The sequence below is a fragment of the Neofelis nebulosa genome, chromosome 3 (genome assembly GCF_028018385.1).
Source record: "Neofelis nebulosa isolate mNeoNeb1 chromosome 3, mNeoNeb1.pri, whole genome shotgun sequence".
NCBI classification, from domain to species: domain Eukaryota; kingdom Metazoa; phylum Chordata; class Mammalia; order Carnivora; family Felidae; genus Neofelis; species Neofelis nebulosa.
In genome coordinates this window covers 112,409,168-112,434,829 of record NC_080784.1, presented here as the reverse complement: position 1 = coordinate 112,434,829, position 25,662 = coordinate 112,409,168, and the positions used below count along the sequence as shown (strand labels likewise).

The 25,662-nt window shown below is 35.0% G+C and overlaps 1 protein-coding gene across 9 annotated transcripts in view; it reads right to left on the bottom strand.

Moving 5' to 3' along the window:
- Positions 1–25,662, bottom strand: part of ZGRF1 (zinc finger GRF-type containing 1) — a 93,004-nt gene that overhangs the window by 16,940 nt on the left and 50,402 nt on the right. For 5 of the 9 annotated variants that reach the window (XM_058721612.1, XM_058721616.1, XM_058721617.1 and 2 more), the window contains 11 exons: positions 24,590–25,233; positions 23,319–23,457; positions 22,370–22,554; positions 21,011–21,207; positions 19,363–19,502; positions 11,392–11,535; positions 9,508–9,622; positions 6,813–7,072; positions 4,859–5,018; positions 3,516–3,593; positions 2,920–3,067 (listed from right to left, as the gene is read on the bottom strand). In XM_058721612.1, coding sequence (XP_058577595.1) covers positions 2,920–3,067; positions 3,516–3,593; positions 4,859–5,018; positions 6,813–7,072; positions 9,508–9,622; positions 11,392–11,535; positions 19,363–19,502; positions 21,011–21,207; positions 22,370–22,554; positions 23,319–23,457; positions 24,590–25,233 — 2,210 coding nt within the window. The remainder of the gene's footprint in view (positions 1–2,919; positions 3,068–3,515; positions 3,594–4,858; positions 5,019–6,812; positions 7,073–9,507; positions 9,623–11,391; positions 11,536–19,362; positions 19,503–21,010; positions 21,208–22,369; positions 22,555–23,318; positions 23,458–24,589; positions 25,234–25,662) is intronic. The other 4 variants (XM_058721618.1, XM_058721621.1, XM_058721619.1 and 1 more) reach the window with 3 other exon arrangements.

Genomic DNA, 25,662 nt, shown 5'->3' with positions numbered 1-25,662 from the left:
AATAGCTACACACACACACACACACACGTGTATAGATACACATACACACAAGCATATATACATTTTTTTTCCTCTCAACAATCTGAAGTATAATTCTACTTCTTGGTAGCAAGGGCAGTCCACACAAACCGACCAAAATTTTGTCAACAAATGTGATTGACAAAAATATGCTTTACAAATTAAACACTGCCTCCATAGGCCCTGTGAAACAAGAAATATTATAAACTCCTTATTTTCTTTAACAATAGATAACATTTATCACATACAATAACCCTTCGTCAGTTAGGTTTTCCTCTTGTTAAAAACAAAACCAAAAATCCCAAGGCCCCATTTATATTAGAAACTCCACAGTTTTTAAATATTCAGCTCTTGCGAAAGGATCCAGCAGGGGACACCACACTGTAGCACTATATGTTCTCATGGTACCACTCTCAAATGGCATTCCTCATTTAATTTCTGGGAACTATATCTGCTAAGACAACCTTAGAATGAGAACCCTGAAGTTGCGAACCAGGAAGCAATTTTTTTTAGTTAAATAAATATCGAATACAAAAACCTAAATAACTAAGTTTTCTTTAAAATATCATATTATTATTGAGGAGGGCACTCATTGGGATGAGCACTGGGGGTTGTATGTCAGCGATGAACCATGGGAATCTACCCCAAAAACCAAGAGCACACTTCACATGCTGTATGTTAGCCAATTTTACAATAAATTATATTGAAAAATAAAATAAAATACTGTATTATTTATATATTTTAATTTGTCCTTGTATTGCTGAGGTTCTAACCACAGAAGAGATTTTTATTATTGATCTAGGAAATAGTTAACCACGAAGCATTTTTTAAAATTAATTTTATTGTAAAGACATGCCACTTTAGAAATGTGTTAGCTCTGACCTTGGAAATTTGCTAAATAAACTTTAAGAAAAATGTTTCCTTTAAAAGAGTTCTCATTTGTGAACAGATATTACCAGTGAGCAACAGATTATGCTGTCTGGGCTTTCGCTTAGAAAATTATCAAAGAAGTCATTAACAATTATTCTTACATGTCAATATTATGTTGAATAAGTGACTAAAATGGTAAATAATTTACACAAATGACTAATTTGCATTGATTGAACACAGTCAAACTAAGCCCTTCTGGATTAAGTAGAGAAGGAAGTAGAGTTTGACTCTATAATTCAAAATACTTGAAAGCTCGTCTGAAGCCTTCTGAGGACTTCTGTAAGCAAAACTTGTTGCAGATTGGTTATCATTTCCAATTCCCCCCTCCCTTCTTGTGAGAGTATTACACATCCGCACCCTTTGCCATGTGGCTTTGCAGCGCTTCCCACCAGAGAAGTAGGTGGAGTGTATTTCCCTGTCCCACTACTGCTGGGCTTGGCCATCTGACTTGTTAAAGCAAATGGAGTATTAGCAGACATAATATGAACAAACGCTTTAAATGTATTTGTGTGATCCTGCCCACCTTCTTGTGCTTCTGCCATCCGTCAGGAGAAGGCCATCATGCCATAGGCAACTGTTCTCAGAACGAGAGACCTGAACCACAGCCTCAAGCTGGGCTGTGCCAAATGACCTCTACAGTCATGAGTCTGTTGTCTTAAAGTACTGAGATTTTGTTTGTTAAGCAGCATTTTTTGGAAAGAGCTAAGCAATACCAGGACCCAAGCATGTTGATTTTTCCAAATTTCTTTTTATATAATTTTTTAAAGTTTATTTATTTTGAGAAGGGGTGGGGGAGGGAGAAAGAGAGAAAGAGAATCCCAAGCAGGCTCCACACTGTCAGTGCAGAGACCGATGCGGGGTTTGAACTCATGAACCGTGAGATCATGACCTGAGCTGAAACCAAGAGTCAGCCGCTCAACTGACTGAGCCGCCCAGGTGCCCCGATTTTTCCAAATCTCTTGCAGAAAGTGACCAATGTCCACATGGTCCAAAAAGCCAACAACCCCCTTTTCCTCCATTCCTCTTTCTTTTCTGCATGCTCTCCTCTCATTGGTGGGAGCTACTCATTGGCTTCTTTCTCATCAGCTGCCAGTTGAAGGAAGCTGCTCTGGATGAGAAGTTGATAAAAGGGATGATGCTACCTGTCACAGGTTAGGATCCTATGTGTCCAGTCTTGGCTTCCAATACCTAGAAGCAAGTATCTGAGACTCCTAGATTCTCAGATACAGACAGACCCTGAAAGGCTTGGCTTTCTAGGGAAAGCATTAAAGACAAATTTCACTTGATATTTTGCCGAGGTCAGACCTTCTCTCCAATTTCACCTAGAAAAAAATCAAGTTTCACTTAACTTGCCAAGAAAACTATCTTCTGTTTCCTCTTTAAGGGGAGGTTTTTCTCAATAATAAATAATTATTATAAATAATATACTTATATATAACTTATATAAAAATTATAAAATAATGCATTAATAATAAAAACCTTTTCTCTTTCCTCTTTAAGCTTATAAAAAGATATACAAATAGGGGCACCTGGGTGGCTAGGTTGGTTGAGTCTGACTCTCGATTTCGGCTCAGGTCATGATCTTACAGTTTCATACGTTCAAATCCTGTGTTGGGCTCGGTGCTGACAGTGCGGGGCCTGTTTGGGATCCTCTCTCTCCCCATCTCTCTCTGCCCCTCCCCTACATGTGCTCTTTCTGTCTCAAAATTATAAATAAATAATGAATAAATATTTTAAATACACACACGCAAATACAGAAAAGGAGAAAAGATAACTCAGTCATGGTAAGCTGGACCTGTTCACAAATTTGAAGAATGTTTTCCGATAGGATAAAACACACACCAAATGGACATACACACACCTTATTTGAATCTAAACTATCACAGTCATTTGTTTTATTTAAAGGAAATATTCTCCGTCAACAAGAAAAAGAAATCTGAATAGTACGTATAGATGAAGAAACAAACTTACCTGCTTCAGCAGGGTTTTATTGGTCCCCAATTTATGCTGCTCAATACTTTTTCTGACATAGATCTTTTCCAGAGGAGTCAAGTCTTCTTTCATTAGTGCATTCAGTTCTTTTAGTTGCTCATTTTCATTTTCTGAGCTAGCATGCAAACTAAAAAAAGTATTACATAAAACAATATCCCTCTTTGTCCCATTTTCATATTATAAAAATATAAAATACAGATTTTCTAAGTTAAAAAAGATAAAAAAGAAAAAAAAAGATAAATCTTTTTCCACTCTTCTTCAAAAACCAAATTTAAGGTAAGAGTTATATAAAATTATTATACTTCTTGGGGCGCCTGTGTGGCTCAGTCAGTTGAGCAACAGACTCTGGGTTTCGGCTCAGGTCATGATTTCAAAGTGTTGGGATCAAGTCCCAGTGCTGGGCTCCACACTGAGTGTGGAGTCTGCTTGGGATTTTCTTTATCCCAATCTCTCTCTGCCCCTCCCCCGCTTGTGTGTACGTGGGTGCACTCTCTCTCAAAAATAAATAAATAAACTGAAAAAAAATATTGTACTTCTCTGAGCACTCTGTGACTTCTGGAATTCAGTGTTCTCACCTATAAGGTAAAATTGGTTTGGCAATCTTCCTAACACTCCCAACTCTGACGAACTTTTCAAATCCAAGACTGAGAAGCCTTTAAAGAAAACAAGGTAAAATAGATTCCGATTATTTAGAAGAATATAAAGCAAAGTTTCAAATAATATTTATGTTACTAAAATTAATTTTGTGTAATAGTGTATCTTATAGTTATAGAAGTCAATCTGAAATGTCCAAACTCAGAGTAAATGCAATGTAGCTAAAAGTCTTTTTTATATAAGGCGTTTTATAGAGAATTTTTAAATTCAACTGAGGGTTCATTAAATGTTTATAAAATATTGATGTTAGTATTTATCACATATAAAATTGTCTCTAACAACATAATAATATGGAAAACAATAGCTACCATATACTTAGCATCAGGATTTATTAGGAATAAATACTTTATCTTTACATACATTATCTCATTTAATATTCATTACAGCTCTGCACGACAGTATCTCATCTTAGAGATGAGGACTCCAAAAAAAAAGTGAGGTATTTTGCTGAGGCCACATAGCTAAAAAGTGGAGTCAGCCATGATTCAACCTAGGCAAGTCTGTCTACCTCTAAAGGCTATGATCATTTGTATATATACATCACTCCCTTTCTGAAGGACAATTTTGCAAAATATATTAGGGAGCTTAAAAATGTTTGTATCTTGGGGCGCCTGGGTGGTTCAGTCAGTTAAGCCTCTGACTCTTGATTTTGGCTCAGGTTATGATCTCACAGCTTACAGGTTCAAGCCCCACATCAGTCTCTGCACTGCCAGCGTGGAGCCTGCTTGGGATTCTCTCTCTCTACCTCTCTCTCTCTCAAAACAAATACATAAACTTATAATAAACAAACAAACATAAAAAATTTTTTTTAATGTTTATATCTTGGGGCATCTGGCTGGCTCAGTTGGTAAGAATGCAACTCTTTATCTTGGGGTTGAGAGTTTAAGCTAACATTGGGCACGTTGGCCACAGAGCTTACTTAATAAGAAAAAAAGGTTGATATCTTTTATTCTAGACCTGGGACTGTCTCCTAAGGAAAGAATCAGAAATTGAGATAAAGATTTATATTTAAGGATTTTGTCACAATATTATTTATAATGGCAAAAATATGGAAAAAATTAACGGATCAAAAATTGGTTAATTAGGGGCATGTGGCTGGCTCAAGTGGAGGAGTGTGCAACTCTAGATCTCAGAGTCATGAGTTTGAGCCCCACGTTGGGAGTTTGAGCCCTACGTTGGTTGTAGAGATTACTTAAATAAATAAAACTTGTAAAAAAAAATAAAATAAAATATTAAGACACTTAAATACACTAGTCATACCTACCCAAGAAGTACTCTGTCCACAGCTACATTAGTGGAAGAAGAAATGAGAAGTTTCCATGGTCTTGCATTTCCAACTGTAGGAACTTCACTCTTTTCAAATAGCTGTACAAAAAACAAAATCACCACTGCCAGCAAATAACTCTTTCCTGCTCCAAAAACACCTAATTATTTTGAAGGAAGGGGAAATAGAATAAAGGCAATGTCATAAATAAATTTTTGTTAAGTATAAGAAATATTTCATCCATCTGCTTCCCTCTCCCTTTCATTTAATTAATTTATTCAAAAAACATTCACTGAGTGACTACTATGTGCTTTGCACAAGGGATAAATAGATAACCAAAGGCCTCCACATTTAATGAATCTATGCAGGAAAACAAAGTGAAGGAACAATGATAAAATAATATGATAAGCAACACTGTTATTGTATCAAAGAAAGAACATTCCTCTCTGCTTTGGTAAAGATGGGAATGCTTCCTAAAAATAAGAAGTAGCAGAACTAAGTCTTCCAGCATAATATATCCAGACTGCTTAAAGAAAGGGTCATTCCAGGCAAAGGCATGGCAAAGTATGCAGATGTTAACTATTTCTATACAGCCTATAGCAAAATAGGTAAGAGACAAGGCCGACAAAGTAGGCAAGAGGATAAATCACGAGAATTCTGCTTGGTGTGGCTAAAAAGTTTAAATTTTGTCTTGCAGACCAGGGAAAGTCACTGAAGGATTTTAAGCAATAGAATTGACTTAGGCAGACTGTATTTTGTAAAAACTACTTGAGTGAAAATATTAAGAAAGATAAAACTAAAGGTGGAGCAATTAGAAAGGGGTGTGAGGTAACCATAACAATAATACATGCTAACTTTCCTCAGTGCCTCCCACGTGTCAGACACCGTTCTACGCCCTTTACCAGCGTTCACGCATATGGTCCTCCAACCCTAAGAGAAAGATGCTGTTATCAACTTATGTGACACAGCAGGAAATTAAAGCTGAGATAAGTGACCTGCTAAGGTCATGCAGCTAACACATGAGAGTGCCAGGATACAAATCCAGGATTCCAGCTCTAGAGCCTACCGTTTCACCACCAGGCTATATAGGAGGTACAGTGAAGGCTTGGATGGAGGGGATCCAAGTAACCTGGATAGGAGAAAACTTATAGGAAAGAAAGGTAGAAACCAGAAGTGAAACATCTCAGTGACTAATCTGATGGGGGGAGATAAACAGAGAGGAGGAGGAAGATTAAGAGAGTCACTTCATCTAAGGAGAAAGAATAATCAAGGATGAGTCCCAGGTATCTAGCTTGGTCAACAGGGTGAATGTGATATAAATCCTCAAAATAGCACAAAATAGCTTTGGAGTGGATGTTTGAGGAAATGAGCTAAAAAGGTGACAGAATCCAGATAGAATTATTAGCTCTGAAGAGGGGGAAGTAAAGCTCCTTTACTGGGACAGAACCAAAAAAGGTAAAAATAGGTTCAAACTTAGGTAAAATGGGGGAGAGCAGGCTATTGAGAGGAATTTCTGTTATAAACTCCGTTTCCTGTTTTAAAGGCAGAATCAATTTTAGAGGGAGTAGGGCAAGGGCCAGGAGAGATTAAAGATTTGGAACAGCTGCTGGGGGAGGATGAAAGTGTGAGCTCACTAGGAATTAACAAAAGGCTTTGTTGCTCAGGCTTGAAGTTCACTCTGATAGTGCAACACGTAGATATCTAGATCAAGTCTGGATACTGTGAATAATGAGTATATAATGCTACTCATTCACTAGATACACTGCCTGTTCTCCCTTTCAGGATGGTTAGTTCTGCTCTCATCTAATAGTTTACTAAACTAGGTTCAGACTCAAAATAATCTATGTAGAGTCATTCTAGAATCTTCTGTGATTAGGAAATTACAAGCAGACAGAGTTACAAAAGTGCATATAACCGTATATTTATTAGAACTGCTTTCTTTCTTGCTTCTTACCATGTATGATCGTGATAGGGAGGGTATGTGTTTGCAGTTCCTTCACTTCAGCATTTTCGTGCGATGCCATCATTTGAGCTATCTGAATTAAGGCTGTAGCTTGATCCTCATTTAACTTGTGTGCCTGAATTAATTGACTAGCTAACTGCAATGTTGCTTCTAGGCTGAGAAGTTCAAATTTTGTATTGATACTTGAGAAGGCTGGTGAGATAAATTTTCTCTTACTGACTCTCTTGTTGCTAACTACAGTTGACGAAGACCTAGTAAAAAGGCAGCAAAAAAAAAATCAAAGGAAAATGAGGGGTTTTTGAAATAGTGAGTAAACCTATTAATAACCTTCATTTCATAAGCATCATAGAGAACATTTTTTTAAGGGCACAAATGGATATATATACCCCATTTTGAAGGAGGGTAGAGGAGAAGAAAACTAACATTTTAATGCTATTTTGAGTACCAACTATGTGCCAGCACTATGCTAAGCATTTTACATATTATTTGATGTGATCTTAAAAACAACACTAAGAAGTAGTTAATTAGTCCAAATAAGAGACAGAAATATTAAATTTTTTTCCCAAAAAGCACACAGATAATAAGTGGTGTACTGACTTTAAAGCCCATGTTCTATTATACAAGGCTGTCTTAGGTAATTAATACAGCCTCTCTTCCAGGTAAAACTATAATAAATAAACTGGTTTTATTTCTATTTTTATAAAGGATCAATTCATTTCAAAGATTAAATAACAAAGATAGATAATAACATAATGGGATCATAAGGATTTTTATTTTTTACCTAGAACTTCATTATACTGAGAGAAAGGAAACACCACAAGACAGATAACATTCCAAATTAGAAACTAGACTTTTTCTACCATTTTAGTGAATTTAATAGAATATCACTTCCAATATTTTAAAAGGGTGTATTTTAAAACTCAAGAAATTAAGTTTATGTCAAGAATAAAGCGAGTACAGGGCGCTTGGGTGGCTCAGTTGGTTAAATGTCCAACCCTTGATTTCGGCTCAGGACATGATCTCACAGTTCATGAGATCCAGCCCCAAGCAGGGCTCTGTGCTGACAGCATGGAGTCTGCTTGGGATTCTCTCTCTCTCTCTGTTTCTGCCCCTCCCTTGCTCGTGCATGCACGCTCCCTCTCCCTCAAAATAAACATAAAAAAAAATAGTATCAATGTACATACTGAATTCAACCTATAAAAAGGATTCTTTTTTATTTTAGTTTAGTTTATCTTTTTAATTTACATCCAAGTTAGTGAGCATATAGTAAAATAATGATTTCAGGAGTAGAATCCAGTGATTCATTATCTACATATAACACCCAGTGCTCATCCCAAGTGCCCTCTTCAATGCCTCTTGCCCATTTAGTCTATCCCCTGACCCAACACCCTGCCAGCAACCCTTAGCTTGTTCTCTGTATTTAATTTTTTTTTTTTTTAAATTTTTTTTTTTTTTTTCAACGTTTATTTATTTTTGGGACAGAGAGAGACAGAGCATGAATGGGGGAGGGACAGAGAGAGAGGGAGACACAGAATCAGAAACAGGCTCCAGGCTCCAAGCCATCAGCCCAGAGCCTGACGCGGGGCTCGAACTCACGGACCGTGAGATCGTGACCTGGCTGAAGTCGGACGCTTAACCGACTGCGCCACCCAGGCGCCCCTTGTTCTCTGTATTTAAAAGAAAAAAATTTTTTAATGGTTATTCACTTTTGGGAGACAGAGGATGAGCGGCAGAGGGGCAGTTAGAGAGGGAGACACAGAATCCCAACCAGGCTCCAGGCTCTGAGCTGTCAGCACAGAACCTGACACGGGACTTGAACTTTCGAGCTGTGATATCATGACCTGAGATGAAGTTGGACGCTTAACCAACTGAGCCACCCAGGTGCCCCTGTTCTCTGTATTTAAGAGTCTCTTATGTTTTGCCCCCTTCCCTATTTTTATATTATTTTTGCTTCCCTTCCCTTATGTTCATCTGTTTTGGATCTTAAATTCCACTTTTGAGTGAAGTCATACAGTATTTGTCTTTCTCTAATTTCACTTAGCATAATACCTTCTAGTTCCACCCACGCTGCAAATGACAAGATTCTGTTCTTTTTCATTGCCAAGTAATACTCCATATGTATGTATATGTATATATATATATATATATATATACACACACACACATACCACATCTTCTTTATCCATTCGTCAGTTGATGGACATTTGGGCTCTTTCCATATTTTGGCTACTGTCAATACAGCTGCTATAAACACTGGGGTGCATGTGCCCCTTTGAAACAGCACTCCTGTATCCTATGGATAAACACCTTGTAGGGCAATTGCTGGGTCATAGAGTAGTTCTAATTTTAATTTTTTGTGGAACCTCCATACTGTTTTCTAAAGTGGCTGCACCAGTTTGCATTCCCACTAAAAGAATTCTTTTACATGTTAAATAATTTGTGGCATAAAAACAGAAATGAATAAAAAATCAACACTCAGAATCTCCCTAAAATATCATTCCTTGAAGAAGGCAAAAATTTACACTAACATCCTTTTAACTACTGACAGACAGTAACTTCATGGTCTCTGAAAGATAATTAAAATATTTTTGGCAAAAATGTATGTAATGTACTTTGAACGCATTTTCATATTCACAGTTAGTCACCATTTTTGAACACCAATGACCGCTGGTAAATAATCACTTACATTGTTAACAGGTATGGTGTTAGAGGTAGAGTAGCTGGGTTAAAGTAGTCCTGAATGTTTTTCAAAGTGGTCAGCTCTGTGCTAGCATTACAAACCAACAATGCATGGACCACTACTGTAGAGAGAACGCAGAAACTGAACATTTAATGAAAATAAAATGGATCATAAAGGAACTATTTAAAACGTTCGATACAACTCAGAGCTCAGCTACAGCATTAATCACATGACATAAAATAAACCCTTAAGTATATGGGGAGGTACTTCTACCTATTAAACTACTATACCATCTACTTATTCATACTTTTTCTACAGGTATCCATAAATTGCATAACTTAAATCAAACTCGGACTTCTATATATCACCTAATAAGCAATAACTACTGTTTTGAGTTAGTGCATGGTGACCCTCCTTGACAGTTCCAACTAATCAGCATACCACCTTGTGCTGTATAGTATTTGTGTAACTTCGGAACATTTTCTTTCATTCTTCAACTATTTTATAGAAATATATGGAAAGCAGAAAGTTAGAATGCTGATATTGCTGGGGAAACAACGGTAGCAAATATTAAAATACACATATGGGGGGCGCCTGGTGGCCCAGTCAGTTAAGCATCTGACTTTGGCTCAGGTCATGATCTCACAGCTTGTGGGTTCAAGCCCCACATCAGGTTCTGTGCCGACAGCTCAGAGCCTGGAGTCTGCTTCAGATTCTGTGTCTCCCTCTCTCTCTCTGCCCCTCCCCCACTCGCACGCATGCGTGTGCGCGTGCTTTCTCTCTCTCTCTCAAAAAATAAATAAAAATTAAAAAAATACACATATGAAAGTGACAAATTAAGTAACAAATGTTTACTTAATTAGGCAGGCTCTTTAAATTTTTTTTTTCTTTAACGTTTTATTTTATTTTTGAGACAGGGAGAGACAGAGCATGAACAGGGGAGGGTCAGAGAGAGGGAGACACAGAATCTGAAACAGGCTCCAGGCTCTGAGTGGTCAGCACAGAGCCCGACGCGGGGCTCGAACTCACGGACCGCGAGATCATGACCTGAGCGAAGTCGGCCGCTTAACCGACTGAGCCACCCAGGCGCCCCTAGGCAGGCTCTTAATGGACTCAAGCTAGTTGACTAGATTTATTTTGTTCTTGAAGAAAAAATTCAAAAGTTAGAAATGTATATGAAGTACTTAAATGAATCATTAAATGTTGTCTTTAATTAGTTATAGACCAAATTCGACCATCAGGAATTATTTCGGAGATCAAGATGTATAGAGATATCTACAGATTCTTAGAACTGAATAGGGATTCAGCCTACTAAAATTTCCTTTATTAAAACAGTAATAAGGCTGGTAGCCTAGTAGCTTATTGAAAATTTCTCAAGACAGATGATAAAATACCCTCAAAAATAAAAATCATACCCTCCTCTTCAGTTGCCTACAAAATCTCTAAAGACCTTCCCAATATAAAATAAACGATTTATTTACTAAATGTACCCTATTAGAATAATAAACCAAAAGAAATCAAAAACCAAGAGAATCAAAACTTGCTGTAAGAAATTATTTGAGAAAATACTTATTTATATGTTTAATGTTTATATTTTTAAAAATCAGGTATATTCTGTATAAAGATCAACTTTAACAAATTAAGTGAGGATTCAAAATTTTATTATATTGTTATCCCTCTGAGACTTGAACTGCACAAATATTTATATATTCGACTTTTATACACATTTTTCAGGAACACATTATACACAATAATAGGAAGTAGAGGTGGATGCTTTTCGTTGGCTTTAATCAAATAACCCCAAACAAAGTTAGCATCCTTGCTCACAATGCATCTTATGTCTATCATTCTTCTTTTAATATAAATTAATATAAGCATGGCAATACTTACTGTTAGTGGGCCAGTTAGAGGGGAAATAACCTTGCAAAGGTAGTAGCTCCACCTCATTGGTAGATGATGGTCCAAAGAAAGCACTACATGCAATAAAAGTATCCAATTCAAAGTCTAGGGTTTTTGAAACCACCCAAAGATCATCTGAGAAGACAAACAATTTTTAAAGAACTTAGAACTATGCTCAATTTAAAATTACTTTGGACTTCTTACATGTTTAGTCCTATGTTATTTCTCAAAAAAACAAAACTGAAGGGCACCTGGGTGGTGGTCAGTTAAGCGTCTGACTCTTGATCTTGGCTCAGTTCGTGAGATCGAGCCCCAGGTTCATGAGAATGTGCCCCATGACGGGCTCTGCGCTGACAGCTCAGAGCCTGCTTGGGATTCCCTTCCTCCCTCTCTCTCTGCCCCTCCCCTGCTCACGCTCTTGCTCTCTCTCTCTCAAAATAAATAAACATTTTTAAAAAGACAACTTTATAACTGTATTAGACTTTCCCAAGGTAGAACATTAGTCTGAAAAGAGGCTCTGCCATATAATGGTTTTCATGCTCAAATAAAGTTGGCAATCTGTGGATAGAATACAAGTTCTCTTAATGGATTGTCCTTAACTGATGCTGTACATTAATTAATGTTCTTCTTTCTTTCTGTATAACATGCCATCTCCATGGCATATTGAGCACTCACAGCTAGTAGGCTATTTTCCACAATACCTGTACACCATTTCTACCACCAGTTGAGTTTACACTTATAAAGAGTCAATTGTATTTGTTCTAAAACTTATTTATACAGCTGGATTAGTTATAATTATATATTATATATAATTATTTGAGTATGAAGAAAAATAATTGTTTTAAGAAAACTAAAGTAATAATTTAGAAAGAATTCATTACAATTTGCTTTAAGAAAACCACAAAACACAAAAACACTGCTGTTGACTCAAGCATAGGTGAAGTAAATATAAAAGATTAGAAAAGAAATTGAAAACATTTAAATCATTCTCTACTTAGATCGCTTCACAAGTTCTTGCTCCGTGTTTAAGAATTCAGAATGGTAAATCTCTGAGTGGTATATTTGTGGGTATAGTTTATACAAGATACAAAAGATCTCCAACCAAAAACCCCATATTCCAAGCAAAAACCTTGATTCTTCATCAAAAGATCATTAAATTATCTCATATATTTTAAGTTAAAAAGTTTAATGTTCATATGCATTATTTATTATAATCCCTGACCTTAACCAACTAAGAAAATTAACTGACAAACCACAAGTCTCAACTGCGTCAGAAAAGATAGTGTACTGGGCTACATTCCCATCTTGGAAAGTCCAATGCGTTACCAGCATGTTTAAGATTCTGAAAAATCTTAGATTAAGGTTATTTGTTTAACATAGTATTCTCCAAATTTATTTAGCCACAGAACCACCTGCCCCTTTTTTTTTACACTGACTTTTATCATACCCCATAAAACTACTGTTTTAGAAAATATGTTTAGGAAACTATTTTTTTAAAAGTTCATTTATATTTTATATCTAATTTTTTGAAAACTACTTGCCAACTTATGTAATATATATTTAAACAATTTTCCCTGGGCACCAGGGTAAGATAAATAGATCAGAATCATGTATCTATGGGAATTTTTTTTTTTTTTAATAAAACGCAATAGCCTAGGGCAGCCTGGCTAGCTCAGTTGATGTAGCATGCGACTCTTAATTTCAGAGTTGTAAACCTGAGCCCATGTTGGGTGCTGAAACTACTTTAAAAAAATAAAATCTTCCAAAAATAAAAATAAAAAACAACCCCCACACAATAACCTATTATTATGTTCTGGGTCAATAGATATTTTAAATGTCAAGTAGGTATTATTATTATCACCATTTTATTGAGGAAGGAAGACTGGCCCAAAGAAGTTAAACTGTCCATAGACACAAGGCCAGTAAATAGCAGATCTGGGACTGAACCCAACTCCCTGACCTCATTGGAGCTGACCAGACTGTGGTCAGCCTTCACTCATATGCATTGTCCAGAAAGAACAGCTGATACCACAAGGGGAAAATTAGTTCACGGGCCAAAATAATGAGACATTTAAGGAGACAAAGACTTCAAAAGAAAAACATACTGGATTACAGAGTCCTACAGAAAAAGAAATACCAGAACAGATGGACCAGTCATTTAAATTTAGCCTGGTAAAGAGATTTTTTACAAGAAGGAAGAGAAGACAGTTGCAATGCAAAATAAGAACCAGAAAATAATGAAAGGTAATGAACAAAAATATCAGGTTGAAAAAATATGGTAGTTGAAATAAAGCTATAATTGATGTGTTAAATCATAGAAAGGCCACATTTGAGGAATAACTAAGCAATTTAGAAGACCATATTAAGGATATTTCCTAGAAGGAAGAGAAGACAAAAGCCTAGACAATATAAAAGAAATGTTGAGTCAGAGGTGCTAACATTGGAATAATAAAAGTCTTAGAGAAATAAAAGTAAAATGAAGATTATTTGAAGATAAAGGAGATGAATTTCCCAGAATTAAAAAAAAAAAAAAAAAAAAAAGGACTTCAGTATTTTTTTTAAAAAAACACCTTATGGAAGTATGAATGACATACAAAAAGCTGTACCTATTTAATGCATATACTGGATGAGTTTGGAAATAGACGACTTAATAGATTTAAAAGACCCACAGTGTGCCCAAGAGGAGAAAAAGGAAAAACCACATTTAGACACATTACAAGGAAATATAAGACTATAATAGAGAGAAAATTCTAAAGCTTCCAGTCAGAAAGAGCAAATAACATACAAAGGAATAAGAATTGGAATGCCAACAGATTTTTCAACAGCAAGAAGATAACCAAGTATATTAATATTTTCTTAAAACATATAAAATTGCTGCTTCTGGGGGTCAAAAGTATTAAGTGAAAAGAACTTATAACCTAGAATTTTATATGCAGCCAAACTATCATTCAAATATGAATGTATAACAAAAACATTCTCAAGCATTCAAGGCTTAGAAGGTTTACCATACAACGACCTACATTCAAAACAGTTTTTGATGAAATACATTAATAAGAGAGAAAAATTTAGGAGATGCTAAAAGAGATACATGAAACAAATGTAATTAAATTACCCTGGACAAGTCTGAGTCATCTTTTAAAAAGTACTTACATTCAAAGAAGATAGAAAATAAATCCATACTAACCTAAAATTTATAGGTTTAGATTAGTGCTATTCAAAGTAGCCTGTCTTAAATAGTTCTGTTATAGGTCTGCAACATAAAGTCTGTGCTAGAATGCAATTTAACAAATTGACATAATGCTTCCTTCATTCAGAAAGTCTTGCTACAAACAAAACAAAGCAAAACCCAACTAAACTAGTCTGCTTCTTGACATGGGTAGTTTATAACACCCTGGAGCAGCTCCTTACCTCTCTTTGGAAACCAGTAACAGTGTTTGGACTAAAACCAGTCTGCAGACCATACTTTGAGTAGCACCATTGTAGAAAATATCAATAAGATGTAGGGAAGGGGAGAGTGAAAGAAAAGGTCAAGAGGAAGAAACAAGCTCTTTAAAAAAAAAAAACAGGAAGAAACAAGAGGTGTGTTTTGTAAGTTCTTATCTTATTGGAGGGTAAGCTTTTAAATATCAATTTAAAAAAAAAAGCAAGAAATGATTTAAAAGAGCATAGATAAAATGGGATAAAGAGAAATAATTTAAAGTTGTAGAAACACGAAAGGGCACATGCGCCCCATGTTTATATCAGCACTATCAACAATAGCCAAAGTATGGAAAGAGCCCAAGTGTCCATCAATGGATGAGTGGATAAAGAAGATGTGGTGTGTGTGTGTGTGTGTGTGTGTATATATATATATATACAATATATATATATATACCAATATATATATACCATATATATATATATATATATACATATATACCAATATATATGTGTGTGTATACACACACACACACACACACACACACACACACACCCGTATGGAGGTTCCTCAAAAAATTAAAAATAGAACTACCCTACAACCCAGCAATGGCACTACTAGGTATTTATCCAAGGAATACAGGTGTGCTGTTTCGAAGGGGCACATGCACCCCAAAGATTATAGCAGCACTATAAACAATAGCCAAAGTATGGAAAGAGCACAAATGTCCATTGATGGATGGAGTATTACTCAGCAACCAAAAAGAATGAAATCTTGTCATGTGCAACTACGTGGATGGAACTGGAGGGTATTATGCTAAGCGAAAGTAGTCAGTCAGAGAAAGACAAATATATTACTTCACTCATATGAGAACTTTAAGAGACAGAACAGATGAACACAAGGGAAGGGAAGGGAAGCAAAAATAATATAAAAACAGGGAGACAGACAAAACATAAGAGACTCTTAAATATGGAGAACAAACAGAGGGTTGCTGGAGGAGTTGTGGGAGAGGGGATGGGCTAAATGGGTAAGGGGCATTAAGGAATCTACTCCTGAAATCATTGTTGCACCATACGCTAACTTAGATATAAATTAAAAAAATAATAATAATGATAAAAATTTAAATAAATAAAAATTTAAAAAAATAAAATTGTAGAAACATACCCAAGCATATTATTATTATTATAATAAATTTAAATACTGGACCTATTCCATTCACAAGTCAAAATTTTAAAAATTCAGACATCTGCTATTTATAAGGGACAATGTAGGAGCACACAAAGGTGGAACAAGAATATTAGAAGACATCAAACAAATACTAATCGAAATAAATCTCACATAGTTATATTAAAAACTAGATTATAAGAAAAAAGTATTATTACAGATGAAGAGAGTCTCTATACAATAATAAAAGTTTCAATTTACCAAGAATAGCAATTTAAAATATAAACCTCAATATATTAAAATATTAAAATAACCTCAATGTGTAAGATTCAAAAAGTAGTAAAATAGCAGGGAGAAAGTATACCATAGATGGAGCTACAGTAATTTAGACAGTATGGAATGGATATGAGGATATACAAATTGAACACTAGTATAAAATAGGGAGTCCAGAAAGACATCAACATTATTTTGAACTTGGCTATAACCGAGATAGCATTCAATTTAGAGAGGAAAAGCAGGACTAATTAATAAAAAAATGATTACTATGCTAGCAAAACTGTTAATTAAAGAGACAAAAAATGAAATTGGATCCCTATCTCATACCATGTACAAAAAAAAATAAAAACTCCAAATGGATTGAAGATTTTCGCATGTAGTATGTCATTAAGAAAACCTTAATAAACTTTAAAGAAGTAAAAAAAAAAAAGTCAAAAAGAAAACTTTTTAAAAAATTAGTAGAAAATAAAGGTGAATAATTTTAGACCTCAGTATAGGCAAAGATTTTAAAAATGAGACACGGAGGGGTGCTTGGGTGGCTCAGTTGGTTAAGCGTCCAACTTCAGCTCAGGTCTTGATCTCACAGTTTGGTTTGTGAGTTTGAGCCCTGCATCAGGCTCTGTGCTGACAGTTCAGAGCCCAGAGAGCTTGCTTTGGATTCTGTGTCTTTCCTCTCCCTTTGTCCCTCCCCTACTCACATTCTCTCTCTCTCTCCAAAATAAGTAAACATTAAAAAAAAAAAAAAATTTAAAAATGAGATACAGAAAGCATTATCCAAAAAATAACCTAATAGATTGGACTGTATTAAAAGTAAAGTGAAGGGGAGCCTGGCTGGCTCAGTCAGAAGAGTACATGACTCTTGATATCAGAGCCATAAGTTCAAGCCCCACAGTGGGTGTAAAGATTACCTAAATAAATGAAACTTAAATAAATAAATAAATAAATAAATAAATAAATAAATAAATAAATAAATAAATAAAAATAAAGTAAAGTGAAAAGACAGGATACAAACTGTGAGCGGACAGTCACAATATACATGATCAACAAAAAATTAGCACGAAAAATATAGAAGAACTATAAATAAGATTACAAATAATAAAATGGGTAAGAAACAACAATACATAAGCAAAAAACACATGAAGAGCTGTTCGACACCATTGGTGAGCAGAGAAATCTTTTACACCCATTTGATCAGGCTGATGCAAGATAGTAGAAGATAAGCTGATGTAACCACTTTAGAAATGACTTTGGCACTACAACCTAAAGGTGTGGGCATTTTCATTCTTAGAATTATATCCAAAAGAAGCTGTTGCACATCTTTAAGACAGTACAAGAATATACATAGCATACTGCTCACAATGGCAAAACTTAGAAACCAAAATCACCATCAGTGGAAGAGTGAATGAATAAACTGTGGCACATTCACAAAATAAATTGATATAGCAGTAAAAGCAAGTAATCTACACTCTAGATTTCAGATCAACATCAATAAAATGTCTATATTGCAACGATATGTCACTAAGTGAAAAAGATAAATAAACTCCAAAAGATTACAGATTTATATCACTTTAATAATGTTTAAAAAAAAAAATTTTAACTACAATTGACTCCTGAACAAAATGGAGGTTAGAGGTGCTAACTTCCCACAGTCAAAAATCTACGTATAACTTTTGACTCCCTAAAGACTTATCTACTAATAATAGCCTACTGACCAGAACTTTACAGATGGCATAAACAGTCAATTAACAAATACTTTGTATGTTATATGAATTATCTATTGTATTCTTACAATAAAGAAACAAAAAAGAAAATTTTATTAAGAAAGTCATAAGAGAAATTATAGTTACAATACTGTACTGTATATATTTTAAAGATCGATATATAAGTGGATCCGCACAGTTCAAACCTATTTTTCTCAATGGTTAACTGTACGCTCTTGAGGAATTCATTTCTATAAACTTACAAAGAGGAGCAAGATGCTGATGAACACAGGGATGAAATGATAATTACCTTAGGTTAGGAGACAGCCAGATGAGTTAGTGGGGTTACTTTATATTAAATGTGGGTAGCTATAAAGGTACTTGATTTTGCCTCAGTTTGTAGATTCACAGATAATTACATTTAAAGTAACTAAATAATCAAAGCACTCTAGGTGAGGACCAATGATATGAGTAGGTCATGAAACCAAAGATAATGATGAACCCAATTTAGTGCATCTAAGCTCCTTAGAAAAAAAAATTCTTTTAAGGATTTTATTTCCAATTCTCTAAAACTGGTGGTCTAGTCCTGTCAAATTGTGCAGACAATGACAGAAGTGTCAATAAAGTCATTACATTTTCAGTTTATTTTTTTAAAGTTTATTTCTTTATTTTGAGACAAACAGTGAAAAAAAGAAGAGAGAGAGAGAGACTGTGAGCAGGGGAGTGGCATAAAGAGAGGGAGAGAAACAATCCCAAGCTGGAACCCGACACAGGGCTTGAACCCACAAACTGTGAGATCATGACCTGAACCAAAACCACGCATTAGATACTTAACTGACTGAGCCACCCAGGTGCCCACATTTTCAGTTTATTTTTGATATCAGGTCAGAGTACAGCTGAATCAATATACTTATTTATATAATGGTAAGAAGCTAGTATAATTTTTCTAAACAAAATTAAATAGATTTTGTTAGCCTTTAATAAAATTTTTAGGGACTAAAACTAAAATTTTAGGGACACTTGGGTAGTTCAGTCAGTTAAGAGTCTGACTTCAGCTCAGGTCATGATCTCGCTTTCCGTGAGTTTGAGGCCTGCATCGGGCTCTGTGCTCTGTGTGTCTCCTTCTCTCTCTGCCCCTCCCCCCTCACGCTCTGTCTCTTTCACCCTCAAAAATAAATAAATATTTTTTAATTTAAAAAATAACAATAATAAACTAAAATTTTAAAATACGCTTTTTGGAAATGGTCTAATTTATTACATAATAACTCTTATATAATAACTCAGAGTATATGCTACTATTAAACAGTACTTTATAAACCTTCTTTAATGTAAAGAATTTGCAGAGCTGAATGTAACTGAGATACAAGGGTAGACTCTGTCACCATCATGACCAGGTCAACTTACTTTTACTATAAGTTGAAGAACTTTCCTTCCGACTCAGCTTAAGATAAAGTTTGCTTTTAGGTTCACTATAAAATTCAGGATTTACAGTTGTAAACTTCTTTAGTTTGCCATACTGTTTTCTTTGAAAGTCAAATCCTTTTCTGAAAAATGAGCAAAAACAAAAATGAATTTAAATATTAAGATACAAATTTTTACTGAGATATAATTGTCAATAACAATTGAAACAATTGTATTAGGTATACAATATAATGGTTCAAGATGTGTGTGTGTGTGTGTGTGTGTGTGTGTATTTATGGTAAAATGATCACCAAAATAAGTCTAGGTAACATCTATCACCACACAGAGTTACAAACTGCCTTCCTTGTGATGAGCATTTTTAAGATCTACTCTCTTAGCAACTTTTACATATACAATACAGTATTATTAACAACAGTTACCATGCGATACATTACAACCCCAGGACTTTATAAGTTTGAAAGTACATTTTTTTTTTTTCACCTTTAAAATATAGCATTAAAAGGAGGGAACCAGAGTGAGTGTATGTTTATATACTTTCATCCATGGACAAAAAATAAAAAAATAGGAAGAAAATAGCAACCCTCACAGAATCATTAGTTTTATTTTTTCTTAATGTTTTATTTATTTTTTGAGAGAGAGGAGCACAAGTGAGGGAGGGGCAGAAAGAAGGGACAGAGGATCCGAAGCTGGCTCCACACTGCCAGGCTGACAGCAGCAAGCCCGATGTGGGGCTCAAACTCATAAACTACAAGATCATGACCTGAGCTGAAGTCAGATGCTCAACTGACTGAGCCACCCAGGCGCCCTGAATTATCGTTAGTTTTAAGATGAGTAAGCCAGGGTCGCCTGGGTGGCTCAGTCGGTTAAGTGTCCAACTTTGGCTCAGGTCATGATCTCACGGTTTGTGAGTTCAAGCCCCGCGTCGGGCTCTGTGCTGACAGCTCGGAGCCTGGAGCCTGCTTGGGATTCTGTGTCTTGCTCTCTCTCTGCCCCTCCCCCGCTCATGTTCTGTCACTCTGTGTCTCAAAAATAAATAAAACATTTAAAAAATTAAAAAAAAAAAAAAGAGAGAGAGAAACTAAGCCAGGACAAGTATTGAAAAAGTACACAAAAGATAGAGTATCTCAGCTTCAATAACTGTAATAAATCATCCCCATTATTTCCGTATCTTATAGGTTATTATGATGATTAAATGAAATAATACATGCAAAGTCCTTAGAAGAATGCAGGCATGTATAAACTCCCCAAAGATGTTATTAAATTACGATGCACATGTTCATTATAGCTACGTTTTGGATAATCCCACTTTTATAGGACATGTTTCCAAATTGTAGCATTCTATTATCCTATAAAACTAACTAGTTAGGCTACCTATTATCCTGCACTGACAAAAATTATTCTTGTGGTTTGTTCAACAGGGTTTCCTAAGGATTATGACTATATATAAAAATGATTGTCTAAAAATAGCTTTAGAAAATTATTTCCATTTTAAAGTTAGAAAACCTGAGGTACTCTATCTTTCAGATAATTTACCTATCTCAGTATCTTTTAAAACTGATAACAATCATGTGAGGTTATTATTTTCTGATATAATAATTAATTATAGGCATTATTTGCTACCAAAGCATACCTCACCAAAAGCTGGCATTCCTCAAAGAGGGGTATCTTTTGACTTCTTAAGTATAAGCCAATACTCTTTATGTCACTTAAAACCATGCTAGTTAGAGAGGCTTCCTTTGTTAAATATCCTGGGGTCACTTCTTCAAGCCACTTGAAAAATTTACATCGGTTGGCTTTGGGTCCATCACAGGTATAAAAGAGACGACCCTAAGAGGAAAAAGATACTGCAATTGAGTAAGAAAAATTTTATATTTTACTATTTTTGTATTATGTTTGTCAAGACTTCTATAAAAAGGTGCTTGGCATTAATGTGCTCCAATAAATTATTCATCATACAAGTTAATCTTTTTATTAATACTAAACAACAAATTAAAATTTAAAACCACTTAGTTGACATTTCTCTTTATCAGAAAATTACATTATTCTGAGAACATAAGCTTATTTGAAAAATAAAATTTTTTGTTTCTCCAATTTAAAATGTTCACCATAGACACCCTGAAGGCTACCCAGAAACAACTACAAGAAACATCTTGTGCATTTCTTTTTGGCCTTTTTTGTCACTCACATAAGTCTGTGTGCGCACAAGGACACACACATACACTGTTTTTTTTTAAAAAAGTAAAACTCAGATGATGATGTGTTTTCTATTCCATAACCTAATATAACCTAACACAATAACATGCTGTATGCATGACAACCATGTCATCAAATTATCTTAAAAAGAAAAAAAAGACTTTTGATGGCTCTATAATATTTTATTCTATGGTTATAATATTATTTACAAATTCTTGCCTTTGACGCCTAAATTTAAATCTCAATGTACATACGCAATACATAAACATTTTACTAACTTGACATCTTCCATAATAATATGTTATCAGCAATGTAAATTAAATCAATTTGCATTTACATTCCTCAGGCCTTATCTATTACTCTACTGGGGCTCACACAGGAGACTACTTCAACTTTCACTTCTTCAGGCTCATCTCTGCATTCTCTAAGATCTCAGGTTGGGACATATTCCTCCTCAGTGTTCTCACTGTAACTTGGACATATCCTTCCTATTCTATCAATTACACTATTACATAAAATTTATTTTTATGTTTCTGTCTCCAGCCACCACTATGCAACAGATTCACAGGCAATCTGAAGGATTATCTTAACTCATACTTTCATATCCTAGAACACAGATCATCTTTCAGTAAAAATTTACTGGGAGTTTACTGTAGGTTAGTTACTAATACCTCAAGTAGAAGGCTCCTAATCAGGACCTGCTCTTTAACAAAGCCAGTCATAAAGCAATAGGTACCTAAATTTTCTACAAGAGAAGTATTCGGTGGGGCAACCGGTGAGTAACAGGGAACAATACCTTATTTGGACCTTCCTTTTTAACCGTGACAAGTTTTGCAGGTTGATGATGATGACAGGATGGCACATTACTTTCTACATTTTTCAGTTTCTCTCTCTTTAGTGATGTGTAAAATGATATGTCAACTTTTGAAAGAGCTTTGTGCAACCTCTGTGCCAATCCAAACAGCAATATATTTAGATGTTCTACAAAAAAAAATAATATATATATGTATATATGTATATAAATACAGATGAAAATTAAATACAAAATAAGTTTGTGTTTGTATCATGTGTACTGTTAGCTAAGTTTGAAAATGACTTTTAACAGTAATCTATAATCTAACACTAATATTCATTTTTTTAAAGGCAAGTTTTGCCCTTGTACAACAAAACAATCAAAACTAATCATGCATCATACTTAAAATTTCTTAACAAAACCATCTGTAACACTTCTAGTTGCTATTATTATTTTTTAAAATTAAATTGAGCCATCCAGGCACCCCAGTAACACTTCTAGTTTAATAAAAAAAAAAAATGAAGAGGTGCTTGGGTGCCTCAATCAGTTGAACTGCTGACTCTTGATTTCAGTTCAGGTCATGATTTCATGGTTTGTGAGTTTGAGCCCAGCATCAGGCTCCGTGCTAACAGCCCTGCCCCTCTCCCTCTCTCTCTGCCCCTACCCTGCTCTCTCTCTCTCTAAAAAATAAATAAGTAAACATTTTTTTTTTAATGAAAAATTCTAACTTGTAAAAGATAATACTGTCATTTCCTACTTTTGACACTCAATTTGACCTGAAATTAGAATATAAGTTACTGTTGAAAACTGGAATGGACATATGGAAAATAACAAATCTCAAGTAGAGAATTTAATATGAAAGTTCACAATATAAGATACTATGTTTTCTCACAGCTATCCTACTTACATTAAGCAGCAACCAATTATAATAAAATAGGAAGATAAGTGATACCTATGAGACAAGACGTAAAAATTTGCTTATAATGAACAGGAGACTGAAAAACAGCCGGTATATGAATTTGCCTTTGGGGAAGATACGCAGATTTTATTTTCTGCCCATTTGGGAAGCACAGCTCAGAGCCACTTATCCCCTGAAATGGAATAATTCAAGTTATTATAACAACTCCAGAAAAATACTGTCTACTAATGAGTAAATTATTTTCTATAGATGTTTAACAAACACATTTTTTTGATTTTTCAGAATCCTTGAAAATCATTTTCTGATTTTCTTATTATTATTATTATTAGTAGTAGTAGTAGTAGTATTTTAGAGAGAGAGAGCACAAGCAAGGGAGCAGGGCAGAGGGAGAGAGACAGAGAATCTTAAGCAAGCTCTATGCTCAGTGCAGAGCCGGATGCAGGGTTCCATTCCATGACCTTGGGATCATGACCCGGCTGATATCAAGAGTCAGATGCTCAATCGACTGAGCCACCCAGGCGCTCTTCATTTTCTCATTTTAAATGAGATACCAAGTATAGCAAGAATGGCTACGCATCGCATTTTTAATCATATAAATAAGACTAAACGTGGGACGCCTGGGTGGCTCTGTCGGTTGAGTATTCAACTTCAGCTCAGATCATGATCTCATGATTCATGAGTTTGAGCCCCATATTGGGCCCACTGCTGTCAGGGCAGATTTCGCTTTGGATCCTCCGTTCCCTTGTCTCTCTGCCCCTCCCCCACTTACCCTCTCTCTCTCAAAAATAAATGAACATTAAAAAAAAACAAAACTAACCATTTCTGGTCTGCCTCTTAATAAGTTTGTAAAAACTTTTTTCTAGGAAAAACTTAGCTGATGTGAATGGATCATTATGTGTTTCTATTTCCGGTTACAACTACAATAGAATTTTGCAAAACCAATGTATAAGATGTAACTTTACCCTAATCATGATCTGATCGGCAAAATTGAGCTGATAGTGAAAAATGAAAACAATCACAGTAATAGTAGTGGCAGAAGTGGAAACAGTTGGAGCTATCATTTATTAAGTACCTATTACGTGCCAGATACCACATAATTTCTTTTAATGCTCATAACTACTAGGTAAGATTTTAAGTCAAAGAAGATATGACTATAGCTAGAGTTCTGTAAAACTCAAAAAAATAAGTCATTAGCTCTAAAAGTAAAGTCATTGCTCCTATATGATTTTGGTAATTCTTTTGTTGAAATTCAAACACTAACTATTGGAAACAATGCACCAAGATACATTGGCTCATTTCCTCACCTGTAAATCTCCTGTTACACTGTAGTTGCAGCAGGCAGACTCTCCTAACACATTGTGAATTTTCTCAGTCTTGGTAGTCTGCTTTAAATTCAAAGACAGTGCTTTCTTTCTGGAAATCAAATCCTGACTGCTAAAATCCTGTTGCTGCTGATGGAGCATGTCTTTTATCATTTGCAAATGCATGGAGCTTTCATTCACAGCATCACTCTGTCTTTCACCTATGTCACTACAATGTGTCCCAGAAACAACCTCAGCAAAGAAGCCATCTGTTACTTTATCAGCTACATTTACAGTAGTCAAGTTGCACTGGGGTATGTTTTGATATTTCAGCCACTTGCTTTGAGTAGATATATTATTGAGAAGTAAAACATCCTTTGGAGTCACTTCTCTGGATTCTTCAGAGAAGGAAGTTTCACTTTGGTTGTCAAGTCCAAAGCTAAAAGAAAGAACTGCTGACTTTTCACCCAAGTTGAATATGGGGGAACCAGAAGATTCTTGCCTGTCATAGATGATGTCGTATGAACGAGAATCTAAATCAGGTGACCTATCAACACGTGGCAAAGTAATAAGTGGAACTCGGGTTCTACTTACTAATGGAAGCCTTTGAAAGTTCTTATTCCCCAGAGAACTGGGTTTTTTGATAACTGGAAAAAAAAAAAAAAAAAAAAGAGCTCATTAAATAAAAATGTATTATGGCCATCAACTAGGCTCTAAAAACCAGTAGCTACCTATACAAGAAAGAAAAAGTAACAACTTGCCTTGCCAAAACAAAAAAACAAAAAACAAAAATAGGTAATTTTAGTTCCTTTTTTATAATAAAATATTTTTAATGATTTTAGTCTCAAAAAAATGAAGATTTCAAAGCTCAAGAGACTCAAACTTTTTTAAGGTTAATGCATTTGAAATCCTTCCCTTTTTCTTTTTCCCTTAGCTAAGATTCCCCCCAACCCACCACCACCAATCACTAGATTATATTTACATATCACTTAACTTTTCAAAGTACTTTACAACCATGAAGGGATTTATTATTCTCATTTTACAGATGAGATTGCCAAGGCCTAGAGGTAACATGA